Source organism: Barbus barbus, assembly GCF_936440315.1.
Source record: "Barbus barbus genome assembly, chromosome: 22".
NCBI lineage: Eukaryota > Metazoa > Chordata > Actinopteri > Cypriniformes > Cyprinidae > Barbus > Barbus barbus.
Window position 1 is genome coordinate 20,266,231 of NC_136750.1, and position 24,164 is coordinate 20,290,394.

General features: G+C 36.7%; 3 protein-coding genes across 4 annotated transcripts in view; 2 read left to right on the forward strand and 1 right to left on the reverse strand.

Moving 5' to 3' along the window:
• The first annotated feature begins 76 nt into the window (after nucleotides 1-76).
• Nucleotides 77-4,449, forward strand: LOC306888498 (large ribosomal subunit protein uL4B-like). Its single transcript, XM_079446836.1, has 10 exons — nucleotides 77-339; nucleotides 1,161-1,332; nucleotides 1,505-1,611; nucleotides 2,390-2,528; nucleotides 2,826-2,950; nucleotides 3,032-3,161; nucleotides 3,347-3,503; nucleotides 3,726-3,809; nucleotides 3,998-4,118; nucleotides 4,197-4,449. The coding sequence occupies exons 1-10, from the start codon at nucleotides 337-339 to the stop codon at nucleotides 4,287-4,289; spliced, it is 1,131 nt and encodes a 376-aa protein (XP_079302962.1). The 5' UTR covers nucleotides 77-336; the 3' UTR covers nucleotides 4,290-4,449.
• Nucleotides 4,350-20,348, reverse strand: LOC306888497 (dual specificity mitogen-activated protein kinase kinase 1-like). The gene is made up of 11 exons (XM_079446835.1): nucleotides 19,929-20,348; nucleotides 12,314-12,524; nucleotides 11,355-11,501; nucleotides 9,958-10,035; nucleotides 9,783-9,834; nucleotides 9,560-9,684; nucleotides 5,835-6,042; nucleotides 5,670-5,734; nucleotides 5,492-5,550; nucleotides 5,132-5,177; nucleotides 4,350-5,041 (listed from the first exon to the last, which is right to left on the reverse strand). Exons 1-11 carry the CDS (start codon nucleotides 20,009-20,011, stop codon nucleotides 4,928-4,930), a joined length of 1,188 nt encoding a protein of 395 aa, XP_079302961.1. The 5' UTR covers nucleotides 20,012-20,348; the 3' UTR covers nucleotides 4,350-4,927.
• A 3,398-nt stretch (nucleotides 20,349-23,746) lies between these two features.
• LOC306888081 (multiple epidermal growth factor-like domains protein 11) overlaps nucleotides 23,747-24,164 on the forward strand; it is a 162,307-nt gene continuing 161,889 nt past the window's right edge. Inside the window, exon 1 of one of the 2 annotated variants that reach the window (XM_079446211.1) lies at nucleotides 23,747-24,006. The gene's annotated coding sequence lies outside the window, so the exon portion shown is untranslated. The remainder of the gene's footprint in view (nucleotides 24,007-24,164) is intronic. The other variant, XM_079446212.1, reaches the window with a different exon arrangement.

Here is a 24,164-nt window from a genome sequence, read left to right on the forward strand (position 1 = left end):
AAAAAATCCAAACATTTCTATGAATATAAAATTAATTCACTGAAAGTAGATCCATAAGACCCATCCTCCATCTTCCACTACTTATATAGTGCCAAAACATACTGCCACGTTTATTACTTTATCGCAAGTATCTTATTGCAATTCACTGTAATTAAAATCATAAATTATACAAAATGATTTTATAATTAAATCTAGATCATGAAGCACAGACTTGGGCGGAAGTGACATGTCGGATGGATATGCAAGTACCGGTGGAGTGCTTCATTCTTCCTTTTCTTCCGTGGCCGCCATCGAGTTAGGAGCGTGGTTCCTGGCGAGCCGTGAAAACTTACAATAATGGTGAGCGCAGAGAATATTTTTTCATCGCCTTAAGCGCGTTTTCAATAAAGCGTCTTCGTTATATTGTTTTCCGTGCATATCTTTCATCAGCAGTTGGTTTTTATATGAAATATTACACGTTAGCTTCAATGCTTGCACTAATTGCGACTCTCCGGAGCCATTTTGATCTAGTGAGGCGTGTATACACGTGTAGTCATGATTTTTTAGCTGACTCCGTTTAGAGGTTATTACCTCGAAATTCAAACGATTTTAAAGAAATGGTATTCCGTCCTTTTATAAACCCTAATAACTTACCTAAATAGAATTTAACAGCCTTGAGATCATATATAAGAACATAGTTGGCAATGTTAGCTTGCGTGTTGAGGCCTAGTATTTGGTTTGAACGCAGACACTTCAGTTTAGGTGTGCAATAGACAAGTATTGAAGTGATCTTTCACTTTAAAATAACTGTCGTTTATTCGTCCTCATGATAGTATAAACAACATTAAAAGGAAGTCATACAAGTTAGATCAAGCAAATAATAACACAGTTGATTTTACGCTTAATTATCACTTTAATTTGCAGCAATTTCCCACTATGCTTGTTCTGTAGTTAAATGTTTTTCAAATTATTATTTTCTTTCGCCTGCCAAGTTTTTATCTGGTATTCTTGCTATGATGGTGTAATTTGCGTCCTACTCTGTGTTCAGTGACAGTTGCCTTCTGTCTCATGCTGGCACAGAAGATTGATGAAAACAAGAGACTGAGCAAGATTCAATGTTATAACTGATGAATAAACTTGATGGAAATACCTTGTTATTCATACCTCTGTTTTTGTTTTAGGCTTGTGCCCGACCGTTAATCTCGGTCTACTCCGAGAAAGGAGAGACATCTGGCAAAAATGTGGTTCTGCCTGCAGTGTTCAGGGCTCCCATCCGCCCTGATGTTGTGAACTTTGTGCATACCAACATGCGCAAGAACAAGCGCCAGCCCTACGCTGTCAGTGCACTGGCCGGTGAGTGTTGTTTTAAAATATACAGAGTTGAAATGGCAATTCAATGATGACATTCCACTTCAAGGTCCGTGTTTCTGACGACTGATTATGTTGGAAGTTCTGAGAGACATTTGTCTGATATTTTGCCATGGTATGACATGATCAAATATAACTCCAAGATGTGTCGTTTCAGGTCACCAGACCAGCGCTGAGTCCTGGGGCACAGGAAGAGCCGTGGCCCGTATCCCACGTGTGCGTGGTGGTGGCACCCACCGCTCCGGACAGGGTGCTTTCGGAAATGTATCCTGAACTATCGAAACATTTACTTGAACAACTTGTCAAATCTTGATTATAAGCAACCCTTGCTGTGATGGTGTAATTTGCGTCTTACTCTATGCACAGTGACAGTTGCCTGCTGTCTCATGCTGGCGTGGAAGGTTGATGAATATTAAGACTGAGCTGGTTCACAGATGCATATTTAAAATGAAGGCCTGTTCACTCAAACGCAAATGTTCAACGTAGAAATTTGATCTGATTTTCGCATGAGATTTGTTTGTTTGGACCAATGAGTAAAAAACGGTAGATGGGAAATGCAGAAAAACAGTGATTTACCCCAGTTACAGTGATGCACAAACAGTTCTCTACAACTTTGTTTCTAACCCATTTATCACAATTAGTCAAACAGAATTTACTTGTTTTCAAAGCTGTTCAGATTTTTGTATTCACTATGGTGATTAAATAATGCTAAAAAAAGAGCACAGATAGGAGAAATGGTTAAGGATTCTTGATCTGCTGTTTGTGCCGACAAAAATATGCAACAGCAGCAGCTCTTGGCATGTGACAAAGTGCAAAATTGTTGGCCAGTTTTCTTTGTAGTGCAATGGAAAAGACATTAGAGCAGCTTTCTGTGAAGGAAGTCACATTGACGACATCCAAATGTTTGTATCATCTGAACGGACACATTAACAGCCATTGATTCAAATCAAAATGCTTAATGCATCAAATTTTCGCACTGAATATTCACCTTTGTGTGAACAGGCCCTTTAGTGAGAAATGTTGACCCTTGACTCCACTGTAGATGTGTCGTGGCGGCCGTATGTTTGCCCCCACAAAGACCTGGCGCCGTTGGCACCGCAGGGTCAACATTAACCAGAAGCGCTACGCCATCTGCTCTGCCCTGGCTGCCTCTGCACTGCCTGCCCTGGTCATGGCCAAAGGTAAGTGAACACATTGTGTCCAGAGCCTCATAATCCTTTCATTTACTGTAAGTTTGGGTCTCCCTGGGGTCTTTATAATGACAGTGCTCGTACGCACTGTATATCTTATGTGGGTTGCCATTTATTGGCATTCTGCTTTCAATTCAGTGCTAGAGAAACCTCAGTTTGCAGAAGGTCCAAACCAAACTATTGGCTTTTCCCTTTCGAAGGCTGAGTACAGCAATAAATATAGAGTATTTGCTATTACCTTAAACGTTTTTGGTATCACTGACTTAAAACAAATGGCAAATGTTTCAGGTCACCGCATTGAGGAGATTCCTGAGGTTCCACTTGTTGTTGATGATAAAGTTGAAGGATACAAGAAGACTAAGGAGGCTGTGCTTCTGTTGAAGAAGCTTAAGGCATGGAACGACATCAAGAAGGTGAGCTACTGTCAAACGCTGACTTCAAATGTTGCGCTTTACTAGCATGAACTTTTTTTGATGCATATTTCTGGTCTCTAGGTTTACGCCTCTCAGCGTATGCGTGCCGGTAAGGGTAAGATGAGGAACCGAAGGCGTGTCCAGCGTAAGGGACCGTGCATCATTTACAACGAAGACAACGGCGTGACGCGAGCTTTCAGAAACATCCCTGGTACGAGATCTTGTATTTTGTGGTTACTTCATGTGAACACACTTTAAACATGATGATATCCACTTCTGGTCCGTGTTTATGAAATGTATGATTTCAGTGGAAGTTCTGATCCTTACCTTGTATCACGCAAAATTTGTTGATCCAGATGATTGCAAAATCATAAACCACAATGTCTCTTTTGTCAGGTATCACATTGCAGTCCGTGAGCAGACTGGACTTGTTGAAGCTTGCTCCAGGTGGACACATAGGACGCTTTTGCATTTGGACTGAGGGTGCATTCCGTAAACTGGATGGCCTCTATGGCACTTGGCGCAAAGCCTCCTCCCTTAAAGTGGATTACAAGTGAGTTCCCTTACCCTTCGTTCTTATCCTTGTCTGGTTGTGAGTTGAACAACAGTGATGAGCTTATACTTTACTGTCCGTGTTTTTGAACGGCATGATAATATCAAAGGTCTGAGTGAAAAATAAGGTGGTCTGGAACTGCACTTGTTCAGATGCACACCTAGATATTAAAATGTGTAGATATTGAGCATAAACTTTTGGACTTGCTGTCTTATGTTCCAGCTTGCCCATGCACAAAATGAACAATACAGATCTGCACAGAATCCTGAAGAGCGAGGAGGTCCGGAAGGCACTTCGTCCTGCTAAGTAAGTTTTGGTTACTTTGACCATCTATATTGCTAACATATCATTGCAGTGATGAGATTCCTACTTTAGGTCCGTGTTTCTGACTAATGATTGTACAGGAAGTCCTGAGCCATCTTGCTTGGAAACTCAGTCTTATTTTTTTATTCTACAAAACAAGTAGGGTAACAAGTTTCTTTACACAATTGCAGACACAAGATTCATCGCAGAGTGCTCAAGAAGAACCCTCTGAAGAACTTGAGAGTGATGATGAAGCTCAATCCCTATGCCAAGTCAGCCCGTCGCCGTGCTATCCTGGCACACAAACCTGAGGTAAGTACCCTCACGACCCACAAGTGTCACTATAGTCTGATACAAATGCTAAGCAACTTCTTCTAAATTTGTGTGCAGATCAAGGCCAAGATGTTGAAACCCAAGAAGAAGAAGAAGGTTGTGAAGAAGACCAAGGCCAAGAAGACTGCAGCTGCTCCAGCTCAAGCTTAGACCTTATGAACAGACTAATGGAGTTAACAAATGATTTTCAAATAAAACCGCTGTCAAATTCTGATAAAGCTGTCCTTTTTAATCCACTGCATACAACTTAAGCACTGGCACATTCCATCAGTTGTCATCTGTTAAATAAATCTTTTATTATAATATACAAGTTTGTATAAGTTATGACTGGTTTTCTCTCACTTTGTGAGTTAACGGCTGCAAATTCACCATTGAAATAAAGCAGAACACAAAACATTACAATGAAATAATGTCACCACGTCAGGGGTAGCTGATAATTTCAGGGTTTATGACTGCACTAAGAGTTTAAAAAGTATAACATGATCAAAGCAAGTTAACATTTAGGAGGATTCATTTGCAGTGTAATTTCTGCCTTTGATAGCTTTTGCAATCAACATTAAATTTTATAGTAAGAAAAAAAACATTTTGTAATACTGACCTATTGGAGCTGTAATGCATTGTTAATTACAGCAGTATGCTCATTAATACTCAAGACAACATCTAAAATAAAGGAGTGTTCAAGAGGGCAGTAGTTTGCTGTTGGCCTCTGGTCTGCCTGGTAGGGTGGAACTGGAGATGTTGCAGATGAGGAAACACTAAATGGCTGGCGTAGAAAAAGATGGCTGCTCTCACATTCCCATGCTGTGAGTTGGAGTTGCTGGCTGGTTTAGCCCAATGGTGCTGCATAACCAATCAGCAAAGTCAACCTCCTCTGCTTCTGAGTTCTTTATGAAGGGATGGACCTGGAAAAAAAATGATTAGATGTTAGATGCATGAGGTGCATTCATAGGAAAAATAGATACATTATATTGAAATAAAATGATTGTTCCTACCATCAGTTGCTTGAGGTCTGCTCTTTCTGCGGGATTTTTGATTAAACTGCACAAAACACAAAAAAACAGTTAGCGACGGAATTAAAAATGTTAATATATTGGTCCGTCTGTCTAGTACGGAGACCCTAATAGGACATGGAGATGAAAAAATATTAAATGAGTAAAATGTTCTGCGTTCTCTTGCAAAACTTGCATTCACCGGAGAACCCCAAACAAGTTTTAGTTCAACCACTAGATGGAGCAGCAAGCACCACTGAAGAAGAATTTGTGCATTTAGAAGATGATTGCCAGTTGCCTGGAAATCAAACCCATTACATGCGCTATGCTCTACTAGGTGAGCTACGATGCAATTTTGCTTACCATTTGTTAACAAAGTCTTGAAATTCTGCACCAAAGATGCTTGGTAGCTTGGGAGGTGGCTGAAAAAAAGAGAAACAGCTTCATTAAGGCTAAGTGAAGCAGCCAATAAATCCTCACTTTAAATAATTCACTGCCATAAAACGGTTTAGTGATCTTTTAAGCACCACTGAAAGCTTACTTCATTGACAATATAGTCAAGCAGCTCAAATATGGCCATGGGAGGTCTGCTGTCTGGGCCGTATGCTGAAAAGACAAACCGATTAAAAATAAAATCACTTTATTATATATTATAGTCTCAGAAACACCTCTAACATAAGTTACAGGATAACAAACAGACACTCACAGCTGCCGGGTCGACCAGGAGGCCTGGGTTTAGGGGAGGCGTCACTGGCCGAGGGGTCCCCCTCAAGGGGCTGACCAAAGATTTGCTCCAGCTCTTTGGCATCAGGTGGTGGGATAGGGAAGCGTCCAATAGCCATCTCCACCAGAGAGAGACCCATGCTCCATATGTCAGACTGGACAGAGTAGTGAGTCCCTTGAAGGCGCTCGGGCTACAGATGGACACAGGGATAAAAGCAGAAGGATCATAGAGAGGAAATGAACATTATCATAAAGGAAGCGACGTGATGAAAAACAGGAGCCTGAACAAACAGATGGCTGTACTCCAAATCAAACATCCAAGGATTCATGTCCAGGCTAAAGAATTAAACTGACAAAAGATTGTTATAAAGAATATACACTGATCAACCAGAACATTAAAACCACCTGCCTAATTTTGTGTCCTGTAGTATCTTTGAAACCAAGACATTAGCAGAAGATCCATGAGGCCTCCTTGGATTGGATTTGTTGGTCCAGCACATCCCACAGATGTGTAGGCAACACTTTGTCAAGTTCCTCAAGCCATTCCTGAACATTTTTTTGTAGTTTGGCAGGTTGCATTGGACACCAGTTCACCAGTGTTTGTCCTTCCTTGCACCCCTTTTGGTAGATATTAATCACTGCATACCAGGAACACCCCACAAGACTGACCCAGTTGTCTAGCCATTACTATTTGGCCCTTGGCCCTTCCAAAACATGAAATTCAAGAACTAACTGTTCACTTGCTGCCTAATATATCCCACCCCTTGACGGGTGCCATTGTAACGATATAATCAATGTTATTCACTTCACCTGTCAGTGGCTGTAATGTTGTGGCTGATCAGTACAGTTGTGGTCAGAATTATCAGGCCCCTTGTTAAATATGAGCAAAAAAGGCAGTGAAAATCAATCTGCATTATCATTTTGGTGTTTCTTTCAAAAACTTCCAAACTTTCATTTAAGTGAAACAACTGAAAGTGAGGAAATAATTAAATAATCTTTTAATAAAAAAAAATGTTCTCCAATACACGTTGGCAATTTTTTCAAAATCAATTTTTCACACTTTTTTTTTTAATTAATTTATTATTAATCAAATACAGTGCCTTGCAAAAGTATTCATACCCCTTCATTTTTTTTTTCACGTTTTATGTTGCTGCCTTATGTTAAACTGCTTTAAATTACTTTTTTCCACATCAATCTAGACTCCATACAGTACAATGGTACAGCAAAAAAAAAAAAAAAGGGTTTTAACATCTTTGCAAATTTATTAAAAATAAAAAACTTAAATGATTCCATTGCATAAGTACTCATACCCTTATCTGGGACAGTTGGAATTTTATTTCTTGTAGGTGTTACTAGACTTTGAGTGAAAGTAACCTGTAGCAAATTCAATTGAATGGGTATGATTTGGAAAGGCACACACATTCTGCTTCACTGACGGGTCACAGAAGCATGTAGTCTCTGTTACCCTTAATGGAGATACTGGAAGTTTGAAACAACCAGGATTCTACTTAGAGCTGGCCTCCTGGCCAAACTGAGCAATTGATGGAGAAGGGCTTTGGTTAGAGTGGTGACGAAGAACCTGATGGTCACTCTAGATGAGCGCCATGATCATATGTGGAGATAGGAGAAATCTACAGAAGGACAAACATCACTGCAACACTCCACCGATCTGGGCTTTATGGAAGTGTGGCCAAACTCAATCCTCTCCTCAGTGAAGACAAAAGAAAACACACATGGAATTTACAAAAAAGCATCTAAAGGACCCTCAGACTGTGAGAAATAATATTATCTGGTCTGATGAACCTCAATTCCAAGCATCATGTTTGAAGGAATGCAGCCACTGCTCATCACCTGCAGAGTACCATCCCAAAAGTAAAGTGTGCTGGTAGCAGCCTCATGCTGTGGGACTGTTTTTCAGCAGCAGGGACTGAGGGACTTGTCAGTATAGAAGAAAAGCTCAGTGCACCAAAATATTGAGATGGCCTTAATTAAAACCCAGTCCAGAGCATTAAGAACCTCAGACTGGGCAGAAGGGTTACCTTCCAACAGGAAAGTGACCCGAAGCACACAGCAAGAGTGGCTTATACACAACGCTGTGAATGTCCTTGAGTGGCCCAGCCACAGCCTGGGCTTGAACCCAATCAACTATTTCTGGAGAAATGTGCGTCTGCCCCCATCCAACCTGACAAATGGCAGATAATTGCCAAATGTTGATGAGCAAAGTTTGTCGCATCAAGCAAAAAAGACTTGAGGCTGTAAAGGTATTTCAGCTAAATATTTAGTTAAGGGTATGAATACTTATTCAATGTACTTATTTGAGTTTTTTATTTTTAATAAATTTACGAAGTTGTGACAATTCTGTTTTTGCTTTGTCAATATGGTGTATGGAGTGTAGATTGATGTGGGAGAAAAAAAGTCATTTAAAGCAGTTTAACAAAGCAGCAACATAACAAAATGTGAAAACAATTAAGGGGTATGAATACATTCACAAGGCACTGTATCTCTGAAGCATATTCCCATTCATATTTACATTTCATTTTTAACACAGAAGGGTGGCTAGGAACATGAAATTGACTTACTGTTTCACAGAAATATAAATCTGAGCTAACACAAAGGCCAAATTTCCATAATCATTCATCAGAATGAGTAAAACCAAAGGATAACAGCTGGAAAATTGCAGGAATTATATATATATATATAAAACAGAACTTACCTCACCACAAGTTGCTTGGGAGCGTTTCAAGAAAAAATATTCTGCTCTCATTCTAAAACAAACTCCAGCATATTCAGTTGCCAAACACTACAGGAACTACAAACAGGTGCAAACAGATTAAATTAAAAAGAGCTTTTTGGCACACATGAGATAGGATTCACAGGTATAAAAAAAACTACCCCATACCCACCATTAAATATGCTGCTGTATAAAATGTTGTGTGCCTATATTTTTGCTGGAGGACCAGGGTATCTTGTTCATATACATGGCATTGTGGATTCTATCAAATACCAACAGAAAAAAAAAAAATCAAAACTCTGCTAGAAATATTGTAATGGGCCGTGGTTGGATCTTCTATCAGGAAAATAATACAAATCAACACAAATTGGGTCACTGAACACAAAATGAAGGTTCTGCCATGGCCATCACAGTTCCCAGACCTGAACACTGTAGAAAATGAGTGGGGTGAAATATAGAGGAGAGGCACCTCGGCATTTGAAAGATCTGGAGAGATTCTGAATGAAGGAATGGTCACTGATCTCTTGTCAGGTGCTCTCCAATCATCAGGCATTATAGGAGAAGACTCGGAGCTGTTATCTTGGCAAATTGAGGTTGCAAAAAGTACTGAAGAAAAGGGGGCAAATAATTGTGGCCAACATAGACTAGTAAAAAAAACATTTATTTCAAAATGAGATTTTCCCCGTTTTCAATTGTTTTACTTCAATGAAAGATTAGATTTATGTAAATTTTTTAATGAAAGATCAAAAGGATAAACAACGCAGATTTATTTCCACAGCCTTCTAAAAATTCTGACCACAATTGTGTATATACTTTGAATTATAATATTTATTATATTTACATGGGTCAACAAGGGTCATATTTTAAATAATATATTAACATATATTATACTACAATAGGTGTTTTTTAAAAGAACTCAATGGGATGTTAGTAAGAGGATTTGATCAAATTGGTATTTTTGATGGGAATAAACTTACAGACATGTAGGACCTGGTGCCCACGAACGAATTGGCCATGGAGTCAATGAGCTGTCCACTCACACCAAAGTCACACAGCTTGATCTCACCACGTGAGTTCACCAGTATGTTAGATGGCTTCACGTCTGTAAGACAAGGGCAATGTCTTCCCTTCAGTAAATACAGTGTCAACAGAAAAAGTAAATGAACAGATATCAGTTTGAGATAGCATGACACCAGTCACCTCTGTGCATAATCTTGTGTTTCTCCCTCAAGTAGGACAGGCCTTTTATCACCTGCATGAATAGAAAGGAAACAGGTCCAGAAACATTAAGCACCGTGCTTTAGCCTTGCTTTCTGGAAACAGTCCAGACGTGACCACTGAGCATATTGTTGAGAAAGGTTGCAGAGATACCAACCGCAATGCTAACTTTGCCCAGTATTTGTTCTGGGATCTTGCCAGCTTTCTTCAGGCACTGGTCCAGCGAGCCGCCATCCTACAGTAAAAGATTTTGGTAACACTTTATTTAAAGCATTTATGTATAATGCATTATAAAGGGTTATTAAATTGCATAATGTATTATCATTATTCATCATGTGTGTTGTAATACATTATCTTGTTGGAAACAATTATAACCGAATTTAAAATGCATAGTGTAACAATGAATTGATAAGTGTTGTAATGTATTAACTGTAGTTACAATTATTCATGAGATTGTGCAATTATTATAAGGAGCATTTCAAGGCATAATTAATGCATTAAAACTACTTTGATAATACATTACACATAAAAGCTTTAAGTAAAGTGTTACCAAGATTTTTGATGGAATTTTTTAAAATTCAGCAATACTTACAAAGCATCTATAAAAGCAAAGGTAGTGTTTTTAAGGATATTTTATTATATTATATAAAATGAACATTTATATATATATATGTTTGAAAGAAGTATCTTATGTTCGCCAAGGCTGTATTTATTTGATAAAAAATACAGTAAAAACAATAATATTTTATATTTTTTGCAGGTTTCTATTTGTATATTTAAAATACTGTAAATATTTTTCTTCTTATCAAAGTTTAAAACAGTTATGCTGCTTAACATTTTAGTGGAACCATCTTTTTTCAGGATTCTTTGATGAATAAAAAGTTCAAAAGAACAGCATGTATTTGAAATAGTAATCTAAACATTATAAATGTCTTCATTGTCACTTTAGATATATTTTATGAATCCTTGCTAATTCAAAGTATAAATTTCTTTAAAGGGGTCATATGATGCGATTTCAAGTTTTCCTTTCGCTTTGGAGTGTTACAAGCTGTTTGTGCATAGATAAGATCCCTGAAGTGTCACAAATGCAGACATGGTAATGTTTACGTGGCGTGATGCAACACAACGTGTAAAAAGACAGTACAAGTCATTATAATCAGTAATTAGGTCCCCACTGCAACAAATGCTTCGTTTATAATGGGTTTTATTGTTTTTATGTCGTTACGCCGGGACACAGCATCACAATACAGTAAGGGGGTAACATTTCCATCTCACGCTTGAGGTTTTTGGCCAATCACAACGCACTGGATAGCTGGACAATCATGTGTTTTTTGAACCTTAAACCGCATAAACACATTGCATTATACCAAATACACAAATTAATGTTATTTTTAGAAACGTCATATGACCCCTTTAAAAAAATCTTTTGACTTCAAAAAGAAAAAATCTCTGACTTTAAACTGTCCAACAACAGATTATATATATTTATACTGGTATTTTTATATATAGAGAGAGATGTAAACTCTTATGTTTGACACTGAGAGCAGACAGTACCATGTTCTCCATACAGATGCTGATCTCTCCATCACTGTAGAAAGCTCCGTAGAAGCCCACTATGTAGGGAGAGTTACATTCATGCAGCACCTGCAGCTCTCTGATGATCTGATTCCTTATTGCTGGCTTGATCTCTAGGTGGATCAACTGCATGAAAATAAGAAAAAGAGGACTATATTACATGAAAAAGGTTGAAATCTATTACTTTTAATAAAAATCAAGCACTGAAATTGAATAAACGCTTGCATATTTTTCCTTATATTAATGTTTACATTCATACTGATGTTTACAATGTTGCGATTTTGTCTTCATAAGTGCAGGGCAAAGCATAATGCAGAAGCCTCATTAATTTATCTCAGTACCAGGCAGAGCTTCTCTCTGTAATTGCCAGGGTGTCTGCATTTTATAGTTAGCTGATAAGGAGTTGCTTCTCTGCATGCATACAGTCAATTCTTTGTTTCATGTATGCTCTAAATGAGCTGTTTGGAGTTAGTGTGCTGACTGCACTTCAGCTTGTTTTCTTCCTTGGGCGTTCTCATATTAAGGACGATTTGTTTCATCACACATAGTGGACTAATTGTAATTTGGCTTAAAAAGTTTGTTAAGAAAAGTGTCATTTGACTCTGTTGAGCCAAGTGCAATTAGCTTCACTACATGCATTACATGTGCAATAAATGTCACAGTATCCACTCTGCATGCTAAGAACAGAATGTCATGTCTTATTGCTGTAATGTCTAACTTCTTCCAATCTATAAAAAGACATGATGACATGAATAGCTGATGCCTTCAAGAGATATTGGAGAGGCAGCACTGGCTCTGAGGCAAGCAGTTCTAAAACTGCATCCGATCGATTCACGGCTGGTAATGACAATCAATGGACTTCAGTGACCTTTCTAGAATGCTTAAAGCTGAAACTAACACGCTCCCTGGTTGTAGCAGTTTGCTTTTTCATAACATACCTTCCTGGCCATGATGAAGCCTGAGGGTCTGTGTAAGACCTTGAAGACCACTCCTCCGTTGCCTGCACCCAACTCACAAATCTTCTCAAAGTCATCATCTTTTAACTCTCCGACCTTCTGCTTCTGGGTGAGGAAAACCTCCAGGCGTTTCTTCTGCTGCTCATCCAGCTCCAGTTCTTCCAGTTTCTTCTGCAGAGCTTCTAGATTTGTTCTAACACAGACGGAACAATGAATTTAATTTGTTAAGTGATTAAACTAAATGGTTCAATCTACACCTCAACAGAGCCATGAGGGTCTACAGAGCTCCTCTCTTTAACTGAAGCAAATGCTTCAAATATTAATAATCAGTTAAGCAATTTTGTTAAAATATTATTTTTCCCAAGATAATTATGCTAAATTATTTAATAAGGTTTTCTATTAGAATTTCTTTCTAGTCTTTTTTATTCATTACAGTAGCAAGACAGTTGTATCACCCTTACATTTTTTTACTTCATGCCCCCCCCCCAAAAAAAAAATATCAAAATGAATTTTAAATCAGTAAATGAAATCATGCATATCACAGAGTGTATTTTTTAAAGAGATTGTTCACCCAAAAATGACAATATAGTCATGATTTACTCTCCCTCATGTCATTCCAAACCTGTATGAGTTTCTTTCTTATGTTGAACATAAAAAGAAGATATTTTGAAGAGCACTGGTAATCAAGCAGTTTTTGGTTCCCGTTGACTTCCATAGTATTTCTTTACCTATGGAGACCAACAACTGTTTGGTTCTTCAAAATATCTTCTTTTGTGTTCAACATAAGAAGGAAACTGATACAGGTTTGGAACGATGTGAGGGTGAGTAAATGATGACCAAATTTTCATTTTTGGGTGAACTATTCCTTTAAGTCGTTGTATGTATGCGTTACTTTTTTGATGCATTTTTAAATAAATTAATAAGACAAAAATGCATAATGTCACTGACACTATCATTTAAATTACAGTCCAATGTTGTTTTTGTAAAAATGTTTAGTTAATTAAAAAGGTGAAATAAAATAAAATAAAAATATTACATAACTTAAAAAAAATAGAAATGCTGCCGAGAACTAAAATAAAGTACTAAAATGACTAACACTAAAATTATATAAATATAAATGACAAAAGTACATATGATTACTAAAAAGAAAATGCCCTTCAATATTAATACATTCTACAATATTATATAAATAATACTAAAATAGCACTGCTACAGTCGTAGACTTGCTTTATATATTATACATTAATATGTCTACAAGAATTCCTCTTGTGATCAGTAATAATAAGCCAAAGCTTTTGCATGCTGCAACATATTCCCATCCTTAAGGCAGAAAACGTAGGAATACTGAATAGGTTTATTCTACAATGTGTGTGGAAATGTAAGTGGTGAGAAGGCTTTATAACATCTTCTTCCTAAAGCTCTGTCTGAGGAAACAGGGAGTTACTCTAAGCATGCGAACCTTTCCCTTGTCCCTGTTGTCATGGTGATGTATTTCCTTAGCTTTCTGCTGGAAGAGCAAACTTCCATGACCCTCCGCTCTCCATCCTCTCTGCTTCTCCTCCAACAGCACTGCGTTCTTCATTGTTGCATAACTGCCTTTACCAGGTGCAATCATGAATTAATCTTCTTGTGTGCTCAAATGAACCAATTAAAACTCGTATGATTCCGATATTGATACTAATTAGGAATTATTTAAACATAATCTTAGGTTTCCTGCATCTTGTGATCCAGCTTTTGTGCCACACATGTTGCAAACATCTGTGATGTGGGTGTATCTCATGCTGTATCTTCAAATGAGTGTTTCAGGACTATTGGACACCATGAGCCTCGAGGGCTTTTAAGCACCGAGCCAATTCAGATGTAAAACATGTTGTTCTGTTTCGGTCCACAACAAGTGACACTCACACATAAATTTACATCAAAGCTTGCTGATCAGTCTGCAAAATATTGCAACATGTAAGCTCCAGGACAGACTGCACAACTCAGGTGGATGAGAACAGCACAAGTACTCCAGGATGTCTTTTGTCTCATCTATATGCAGAATGAGGCAAAGTGTTTTCATTTTTGACAGCAAGGCCAGATATAACCATGGTTACGAGGCTGATGTGTGGGTGTAAGTGGGTGGCGTGGACACGCTGCGGTGGAGATGTGATAATGGTGAAGGACGCAGAAGATGCCAGAGTGGAGAAAAATGCTTCACAACTCAAACCTTGTGTTGCATGTAGGAGGCCTTATCCAGAGCGGTTTCAGTCCATGTGAAGAGCCCCGGAGATATAAAGCTCACAACAGAGCTCTACAAAACTTTTAATTGCTTTGCCAACATTTGGCCAAAACATTTAAAGTTAAAAAATTACTGTTTTTTATTTATTTTTTATTTTAATTAAATATATTTTTTTATTTTAATTAAATTACTAATTCAATTACAAAATTGGTTAATAAAATGCATAACAGAAAATTGGTTTATAAATTTTCAACAACAATGCTGCATTTATTTAAGCAACAAGACAGTAAAACCAGTAATATTGTGAAAAATTATTAACATTTAAATTTAATCTGTTTTCTATTTTAATATATTTTATAATATAATTCATTCCTGTGATGGCAAAGCTGAATTTTCAGCAGTCATTAATCCAGTCTTCAGTGTCACATGATCCTTCAAAAACCAACCAATACACCACATTAAATATATATATATATATATATAAGGCAAAAGTTAAGTTTGCAAGACAAGAATAAGGTTCTTTTTCCCACATTTATTTCTACATAAACAAACTGCTATGTTTTCCCCCCAAACAATGTGTTTTTCACTTTAATTGTTCTGGATTCTGTGTTTTAAAATTAACATTCATCATCAAGAAGAGCATCTAATAAAATCAATTCATAACATTTTACAAATTAACTGAAAATTGATTCATTAATTTAAAAAAATATTTACAACATAAATTATTATTTACAGATCATAATACAAAGTGAAACTGTTCATTGCAAGGGTGTTTTTTGCAACAGTATTAATGTAGAATGTAGTGACAACGCAGCATGCTATGCTGCAACAACTTGTATGAAAGTAATAAATAATTCAATACTACTACACAGTATTTAATTATTTAGTCTAACCTTTGATACACCATTATGTTTACATAAAAAGAGCAGATTCTTTCTGAGGAAAGATGCAAAAAGTGCATCAAAGTGAAGAGTAAAGCTGCTCATACACTCTAAAAAACAAATGGTGCTATATAGCACCAAAAATAATTACGAGCCAAAGAACCACTTTTAGTGCTATATAGCACCATTTTTTTTTTGGAGTGTAGTTTGAGATTCAAAACCAAAAAAGCTTTTGAAGGCCCAAGAGCAGTACTTGGAAGAATAATAACTTCTCTTCCTTTTTTTCTTTTGAGTTTTTGAAGAGGTGTGTGGATACAGTATGATCAAACACAGGAAAAAAGTGGTCAACTTCACATGTCGTGCACTGGAATGTGGATGTAAACACTAGGGAGCCCAGGGATCAGCTGAGGTTAGACAGAAGCAAACCATTTCTCTCTGGGGAGGAGCACAAAACCAGAGATTGTTCTGTGGTCAATATTTAACTACGCTCCATAAATCACTCCCGTGGATACGTCTGTGCTGTCATCCTGTAAATCCACAATTTAAACAGAACTCAGACTTAAACTTCATAAAGGAAGAGAATTAGGGAACAGGTAGGGAATGTCTGGGAATTATCAAGCTCTTCTTGATGCACTATAGCAGCATTCATACACCCAGCAGCGCTCTTAAGTAAAATGGAGAGCAGCAGATGGTGCCATGGTGTGTGTGTGTGTGTGTGTGTGTGGTGTGATTGTGTAACACTGTAACACTGTGTGGTTTCCTACCGATAATCTTGAAAAGACACAATGCCGCATAGAGCTTGTGAGAAACAATAGCAGCAGAGGTACCGCTGCCAATGAAGAGAGATGAAACAATATTGGCAGGGTAAAAAATTAGCACTGTCAAGTGCCAAATGCAAGGAAAACTGGCTTTGGTAAGTAAATAAAACAAGGTTACTAGTTAATTGGACAGCAGCCTTTTTAAGAACAGAACTATATCACCAGAACTAAAGTCTGACAATTCAAAATGACCACAAATAAATTAAGCAACACAACTGCTTCAACATTAATAATAATAGGAAACCAAGAGCACCAAATCAACATATTACAATGATTTATGAAGGATCATGTGACACTGAAGACTGGAGTAATGGCTGATGAAAATTCAGATTTGCCATCACAGAATTCAATTACAATTTAAAATGCGCTGCTCCAAAGCATCTGCTTCATACAGCGCGCGTTGCCAGCCGCAGCACATTGTAGCAGGAGAAAGATTTCACTGATCACGTGAAGAGAGGCGCTTTCAGCGCGAGCGCTAGAGCCTGGTTTATACTCGCCGCGTCAGCACGAGCGCGAAGGTGCGTGCCACGGATTGAGCGCAACGGAGGATTTGGTTTTCAAACTAAACTAAAGTAAAAGACCGCTTCTTAAACCAGAGAAGGTGAACATTTTGGTATTCTTGTAGAAAAAAACATGCAAGTCCTGTCAGCAACAGCAAGTTTAGTTTTACTGTTCTTTTTGTTTTCGTTTTGAAAAGCTTGTTATCTTTGCCGTTTACCTCACGTTACGCAATGGAGGCTTTCCTTAATTTTTTTTATATTATTATTTATTTGATTCCTCAGAGTTTGCTAAACATTCTGTAATTTATTAGTTGGTATATAATACAGCATGCGATGTGTCCTATGCCATGCCTGGTCTTATTCGTTTTTGTTAATAAAGGTTATGTAAGCGTTTGTCATTGTAACATACTGTTTTATTGTTGTTGTGCTTTTTAATTAAGAAAAACAATGAATCCATCTTTTGTTTTATTCTTAAAAAGTGAAAGGTGTATAGAAATAAGCAAAACAGACTTGTAAAGCGTGACACCAAGATCGCGAATTTGAAAGTGAAAGCGCACGAAAAAAGGAATTCCTGTTCACAAAATCTAAATCACAAATAATACTGATGAAAAAGAACGGGTTGAATGTTGAACACTTTCGTTACCATATAACTATAAACTATGATAAAAGTTCATCAGCATGCATTGATTAATCAAATGTTGTATGAAATCAATAAATATATAAATAAATTGCGACCAAATGATGTGCTTGTGCGACCAACTGAGAAAGTTGGGAAGTGGGAAGAATGAGTCTAGAGACCTGATATTGTTCCTCTTTGCTGTTACTGTTGTAGTTATTGTGTGGACTTTCCTATTCTCCAAGAATTCAAACGATTATTATAACTTAATAAAGCCACCAAAATGAAAATATGAACAAGAAAATCATGTCTGGTCTTAAAAAAACTTTCTTTCATTGCTGTTAATATAATATATTTATGGCTATAAGTCAATTCACTCTCCACTGGAAGCAGATACTGTTGCTGTATTACTCCTAATTTACAAATTGCAAATGCATGAAAGAGGTGATACATATGAAGTGCTTCACAAGCGATAAGCAAGAACTTAAAAAATAATATTAATTACTCTTTGAGATAGGCTTGCCAAGACAGATTTAAAGCAGAGGCTTCTGGGGGAAAAAAGCGTTGTACCAGTATTTAACATTCCACTGAGCCTCTCTATAACACTGACTTCCACAGGATTGAATCACCGCTACACACACACACACACACACACATATATTCCAAAATGAGCTCGCCACAGCCTGTCCTGCTCTCCTGGAAGGAATGTAATTCTGCTTTACTGTCATTCTCCCCAAACACCTCTTCTATCGCACGGCTAATACTCATTATTTATGTACAAATAATAGCCAGTTTCTAATATACAAGACTGCAACTTTATCCTAAATAATTAATAGTCTCTTAATACCAAATGGAGAGACTGCAAGAGGGGAAAAGTGTCTAAGATCTCAAGTGAGCTTGAGGAAACAAGAGGCAATGACATGCACCACTGGCTCAGGCTGTGAGGATTGTCACTGGCTCGACATCAAAAGGGAGAAAATCACAGGCCTGCCAAATGAAGGTAGCACAGACAGAGGTGGTCCTCTGTCACCATATCTATCTGTGGGGATGTGAAGCTTACAAACAAATCGATACGTTGCCGTCACTTGCATCTACATTTGGTGGTCAGTTAAAATCCTCAATAATCACATACTGAGGTAAACTGGATGATTATACTTGGGCTCAGAGAATGATATCACCATCATGTACATTTCTGTTTTACATCAGGGTCAACAAAACACTGGATTTTTTGCCTCTACAAATTGTAAACACAGACAACTTCAGATACTTTATCTCTCCAGTTCTGCTCCTATAATACTACATTTTGGGCCTAATTTATGACTGGACAACATACTACAGAGAAGAGAAGTGTTGTGTTGGCAGCTCTGTCCAAATGTGATAAGCTATTCTCATTGATCTTAGTGGCAGGACATGCGGCTCTTTTATGTGCACCTGACTTAATAAATAATTGTGACCAACTTTTACTGGGTTAGATATTTTTCTAAGCACAGCCCCAAAAGACAGTAACTTTAACTTTAAGTCGCTTATAATCACCAATGATTAATTTATTAGTTACAAAATACAGTAATATTCTGAAATATTATCATTTAAAATATCCAGTTTCTATTTTAATATATTTAAAAACAAAATATATTTAAAAACAAACGTACTCTGAATTTGCAGCAGTCATTATTCTAATATGTCTATTTCGTGCTCATGTTAGAATTTAGGTGCTTTGACGCACACGCACACATGTTGGTTTATGTGGTGTATGGGGACTCTCCATAGGCGTAATGGATTTTATACTGAACAAACTGTGTGTGCTATTGCCCTACACCAACCCTACACCTAAACTTAGCCCTCACAGGAGACTTTGTGCATTTTTAGATTTTCAAAAAAACACCATTTAGTATGTTTTTTAAGCCTTTTGAATTACGGGGACATAGGCAGTGTCCTCATAAACCACCTTCATATTGTAATACCTCTGTCATACCCATGTCATTATACAAATGTGTCCTCATAAACCACATAAACATGCACACAACACACACACACACACTTTTTAGAGTCGTGAACTCAAGCACAATAGCTAAAACTGTAAAACTGTCTACTTTGTTATTCTCAAACCTGTAACAAATCTCATAGCCATATTCCATTTAATTCATCTTTAGATGGCACAATGCAATTTAATAACACTCAAAGAGATTAACTGATAGAATGTTTAAAATCTGACAGCTATTTACTTTAAAATCACTTTATCAAACTTAAAAAGGCACTCATTTCGAAAAATGACCCATATTTGGTGTTATGCAAGTCATCTAATAATAATCACCTTTAGCTCACAATTCATTCGTGAACTTTATAAATCTGTTGACACTTAGAAACAACGCACCCTCAAAATGATCTATACTAATACCAAATACCATATTTAATGCGCAAAACAAGCTGATTTAGCGATGCTACATCTATTAAGCAGCCCTGTCAGAGCCGAACAATCCATGAATGAAGCAACTCTGGTTTCATGAAGTCTTCTAATAGCTTGTTCGACATGAAATGAAATCGTAAGACTCAAGCCCACTCACTCTGTGGCCCCGGTTCCGTTTATAGCGTTCCCATCTGGAATTGGGTTCAGCTGGATCGGCTCTGGCTTCCTCCTTTTTTGCATGATGAATCCTAATAGCTGGCTTCTCGGCAGTAAAAAGAAAAATTCAAACAGGAGCAATCCGATCCGCAGACTACACCAACTCACTCGCCGACAGAGCAATGATGCATAAGCTATGAATAGCCTATCACACCCTACCAATCGCTGTTTGCTTTACAATAAATAAATAAATAAAGACAGAATGCAATCAACGACAATCTCGCATGGTCTTCTGACAGGCAGGATGAATGTTGTTTCGAAGAATAGATTACTCAGGGAGAAACTGAGTATTTTTAGAGGTGGACGACAGTAGAGGATGGGTGCAGAGATTGTCTCTGTACGTCATGAAAATATTTACATCTGTCTTCCGGACAGCATGACCGCGTGCGGGCAATGACCCCATCTGCTGGTGGACATGCGTTATTACTGCACATTGTTTTTAATAGGCTTGCCTGCTAGAAATTTCAACAATCATTTTTCAGCATCCAGCCTTTTTATGCGTATATGTATTACAATACAGAACTTCAGTATATTAGATTGCAAGTTTTCAGCTTTTACAGACCCAGTGTGGACCCCCTGCAGTACTCTCCCTGGCAATAGATGATACAGGCCTATCGAAAAATAGACTATTAAATGTACTGTCATTCAGGTCTCCATGCAATTTGGAAGTAACTGTCTATTACAGGTTTAAATTGACTTTAAAAGTCCCTGCTGCAAAACAAATATTTAAAGTCCATATAACTTCCATAAAAGTGTAGTTTTAATAGAAACATAGCAGCCTGTGGTGAGGCATTTACACTGGACTGAATGTATGCATCACATAACCAACACAATATATTCTGCATTATATTTTGGTCATTGGTCTTACATCATTAACTCCTTAAAATAATGGTTGATGTTAGCTATTAGATGTATAAGGAACTAATGATTTCACATAAAACCTGTAGCATACATTTTAACCAGTTGAGAATTATACAGGAAACACATCATATCTGTTTAAAAAAGACATATATCTGTCCATATTGTAACCTCAGCGTCTTTTATTATTATTATTTTTTATTATTTTATTATTATTATCATGCAAAATGGACCAGTTAAACCAGATGTGAAATGATATTGTTAATACAATATAATACTATCCTGAAGAAGTGGAAAAGTTCAAATATCTGTATACTTATTTAGACCACATTTCACAGGAAGGGCAACTAGCCCCATTTGGAGATTAAACATAAATTTATACAAATCTTCTCGACACCCCTCAAGGCCTTAAATCTGTCTACAGCTTAGTAAACAGATGCATCTCCTTTGCTCCTTCTAAAGTGGTTTCTTTCTCAGCATTTATCTATGTTTATGCTGGAACCAGTCCAGTTATTGTGCTTTGTGGATTCAGCCTAATTACTTATCTCTGCTCATGCCATCCTCTCATCTGCTGTTTATAGTGCTATTGTGGTTGATATTATTCCTATATACTGCTATATATTTTCCTGTATTCCCATCTCTGATGGAGAATGTCAAACAGAGAATTAATTACTCTAAGGTCAATTGTGCATTACCAGCATAATAAGAATGTAAGTGCATCTATCCTGAATCTCAACATTGTGATGCAGTGTAAACAGGAAACTATAGGCTTTGCTGTAAGCAATTTATCAGTAACTTACTCAACAATTTGGTGCAACAGGCAGATTTGCTCTGTCAGCTATTCTGATAGGCTCCCTCCTGTGATTTCATAAAAAGCAGATCTGGATAATTACTGAATTTGCATTTAGGTATGCAAGAAATCATGTCCTCTTAGGAACATCGGATATTATTAAAATTGAAGAGTTGTCAAATTAATGATGTATAAGTTTGAAAAAGAGTAAGCAAAACCAGAAAATGATATTTATGAGCTGAAACCGATTCACTGTTATAAATGGTCTCGTCCTAAGTCATTTTTATTCAAGACGCGTTCAGTGTAGATCTGGAATCCGTGAAGGGCTTTATTTGCAGATAAAAACTAAGATCTTTTATTGTCTGCATTATCCTGTTTTGTGTAGCATATAATGAAGTTATCATGAAGGATCTGTTAAAGGATGGGACTAGGATACAGGTTAGTACTCTGCTCCTATATGGTGGCTTTTATATACTCACTGCTGGGTGAAGAAACAGACTGTTGTTTATTTTATTATTATCAATAAACGTAAATGTCATAATGAAGTTAAAAAGGATGGTGGAAAATGAGAAGCCTTGTGAAATATTTTTACTATTTAAAATAACTGCTTTCTATTTGAATATATTTTAAAATGTAATTTATTCCTGTGATCAAAGCTAAATTTTCAGCATCATTACTCCAGTCTTCAGTGTCACATGATCCTTCTAAAATCATTCTAATATCTTCAAGAAACATTTTTTAAAATTATTATTATTATCAATATTTAAAACAGTTGAGTACATTTTGTTCTGGATTCTTTGATGAATAGAAATATACAAAGATCAGCATTTATCTGAAATAAAATCATTTGTAACATTTCACTACACGATTCAAAAGTCAGTATAATTTATTTTTTTTTGGGGGGGGGGGGGGTGATAGAAATTAATACTTTTATTTAGCAAGGATGCTTTAAATTGATCAAAAGTGATGATAAAGACATTTATAATGTTACAAAAGATTTATATTTCAGATTAATGCAGTTCTTTCTATTCATCAAAGAAACCTGAAGCAATTCTACTCTGCTGTTTTCAGCATAATAATAATAATAATAATAATAAATGTTTTTGAGCAGCAAATCAGAATATTAGAATGATTTCTGAAGGATCATGTGACTGGAGTAATGATGCTAAAATTCAGCTTTGAAATCACAGCAACAAATTACATTTTAAAATATATTCAAATAGAATTAGTTATAGTTATTTTAAATAGTAAAAGTATTTAAACATTTTACTGTTTTTGCTGTACTTTGGATCAGGCTTGGTGAGCAGAAGAGACCTCTTTTTTTTAAAAAACTTACTGTTCAAAAACTTTTGACTGGTAGTCTAGGCTGTTTTTCTGCATTCATTGTGCATTAAAAGTCAATACAACACACTCATTTGCAACCCATATTTGCTTACTGCAATCTAATGTAGTCTAATCTTATATACAGGTTTTGGACCATGGGGATTTGATTGGATCATTAAGTGGTTCACAAAAGTATAATAACACTCTTAGGCCAATATGTCCTATTTTTTTTTTTTTTACTGAAAATAAAAATTACTAAAATCGTGGTTTTGCTTTAAGTGTGACACTGAGGTAAAAGTTCACCGAAAACTCTTATTTTCTCCAGCAAAACGTATGTTATAGAGCCTGTGTGTTGTTTACTAAGCGTTTTTTTTTTTTTTTTTTTTTTTTATTAATGCTTAAATACAGAACAAAAGCGCCAAGGGTATACATACAAATAAAATAAATAAAAAGTATACATGCATGTATAAAGTCAACAAATAAATTAAAATAAAATAATGAAAGGCCTTACTAAATCACAATAAATTAAATATACCAAATAGATACACAGTTTTAGCAGCTTTTTTGTTAGTACTCTCCTTAATGGTGCTTATATAGATATCTAATTCCTTAAGTACCACAGAAAAAAGAGGCTTCTGATTGCTAAATTTATAGCGATGACTATGAAATTTAACAAGTATAATCAGGAGATTAATTATATAAGCCTTATTTTGAAACTTCTTGTCATAGCTCAAAAAACTGTTTACTAAGCGCTTGCTGTCTAAGCACCATGATCTCTGACGTCACGTGAGTTTAAAATGAGGCCGCGCGAGAGGCAGAAACGGTGTCGGTTACAGAGGATGATCCGCAGCGCAGCGCTCCGACAACACTAGCCTGATACGGCGAACAGTACATCGAAATTTGTAAAATACACTCCAGGACTCTTCTTCATGTAGGCTGCCATAAAATACCTACGAGAAAGTGGAGAGTTTAATTCCAGAGACGAAGACTATGGACGAACAGCAAGCAGCGATTTCAGATTAAGGAAAGTAAAACGGACCTGGAGAAGGTAATTTGTGTATTTTGTATTTCGTTGTAATCTGGAATAAAATAGTATTACAAATGAATCATATGTAAGATGTTCAGTAAACGGGATGAATAGCCTATATCATGCTGAATTTCTATTGAAAAAAGCCTCAGACGACGTTATAAATTTAGTCTTTGAAC

Coding starts and splice junctions, on each gene's coding strand:
- LOC306888498 (XM_079446836.1), top strand. Junction 2,529..2,825: donor TGCCCTGGTCATGGCCAAAG/GTAAGTGAACAC, acceptor CAAATGTTTCAG/GTCACCGCATTGAGGAGATT. Junction 3,810..3,997: donor AAGGCACTTCGTCCTGCTAA/GTAAGTTTTGGT, acceptor ACACAATTGCAG/ACACAAGATTCATCGCAGAG.
- LOC306888497 (XM_079446835.1), bottom strand. CDS start 20,011: ATGCAAAAAAGGAGGAAGCCAGAGCCGATCCAGCTGAACCCAATTCCA. Junction 11,502..12,313: donor GCTTCATCATGGCCAGGAAG/GTATGTTATGAA, acceptor ATTTTCATGCAG/TTGATCCACCTAGAGATCAA. Junction 6,043..9,559: donor GCACCAGGTCCTACATGTCT/GTAAGTTTATTC, acceptor GTCCATCTGTAG/CCCGAGCGCCTTCAAGGGAC.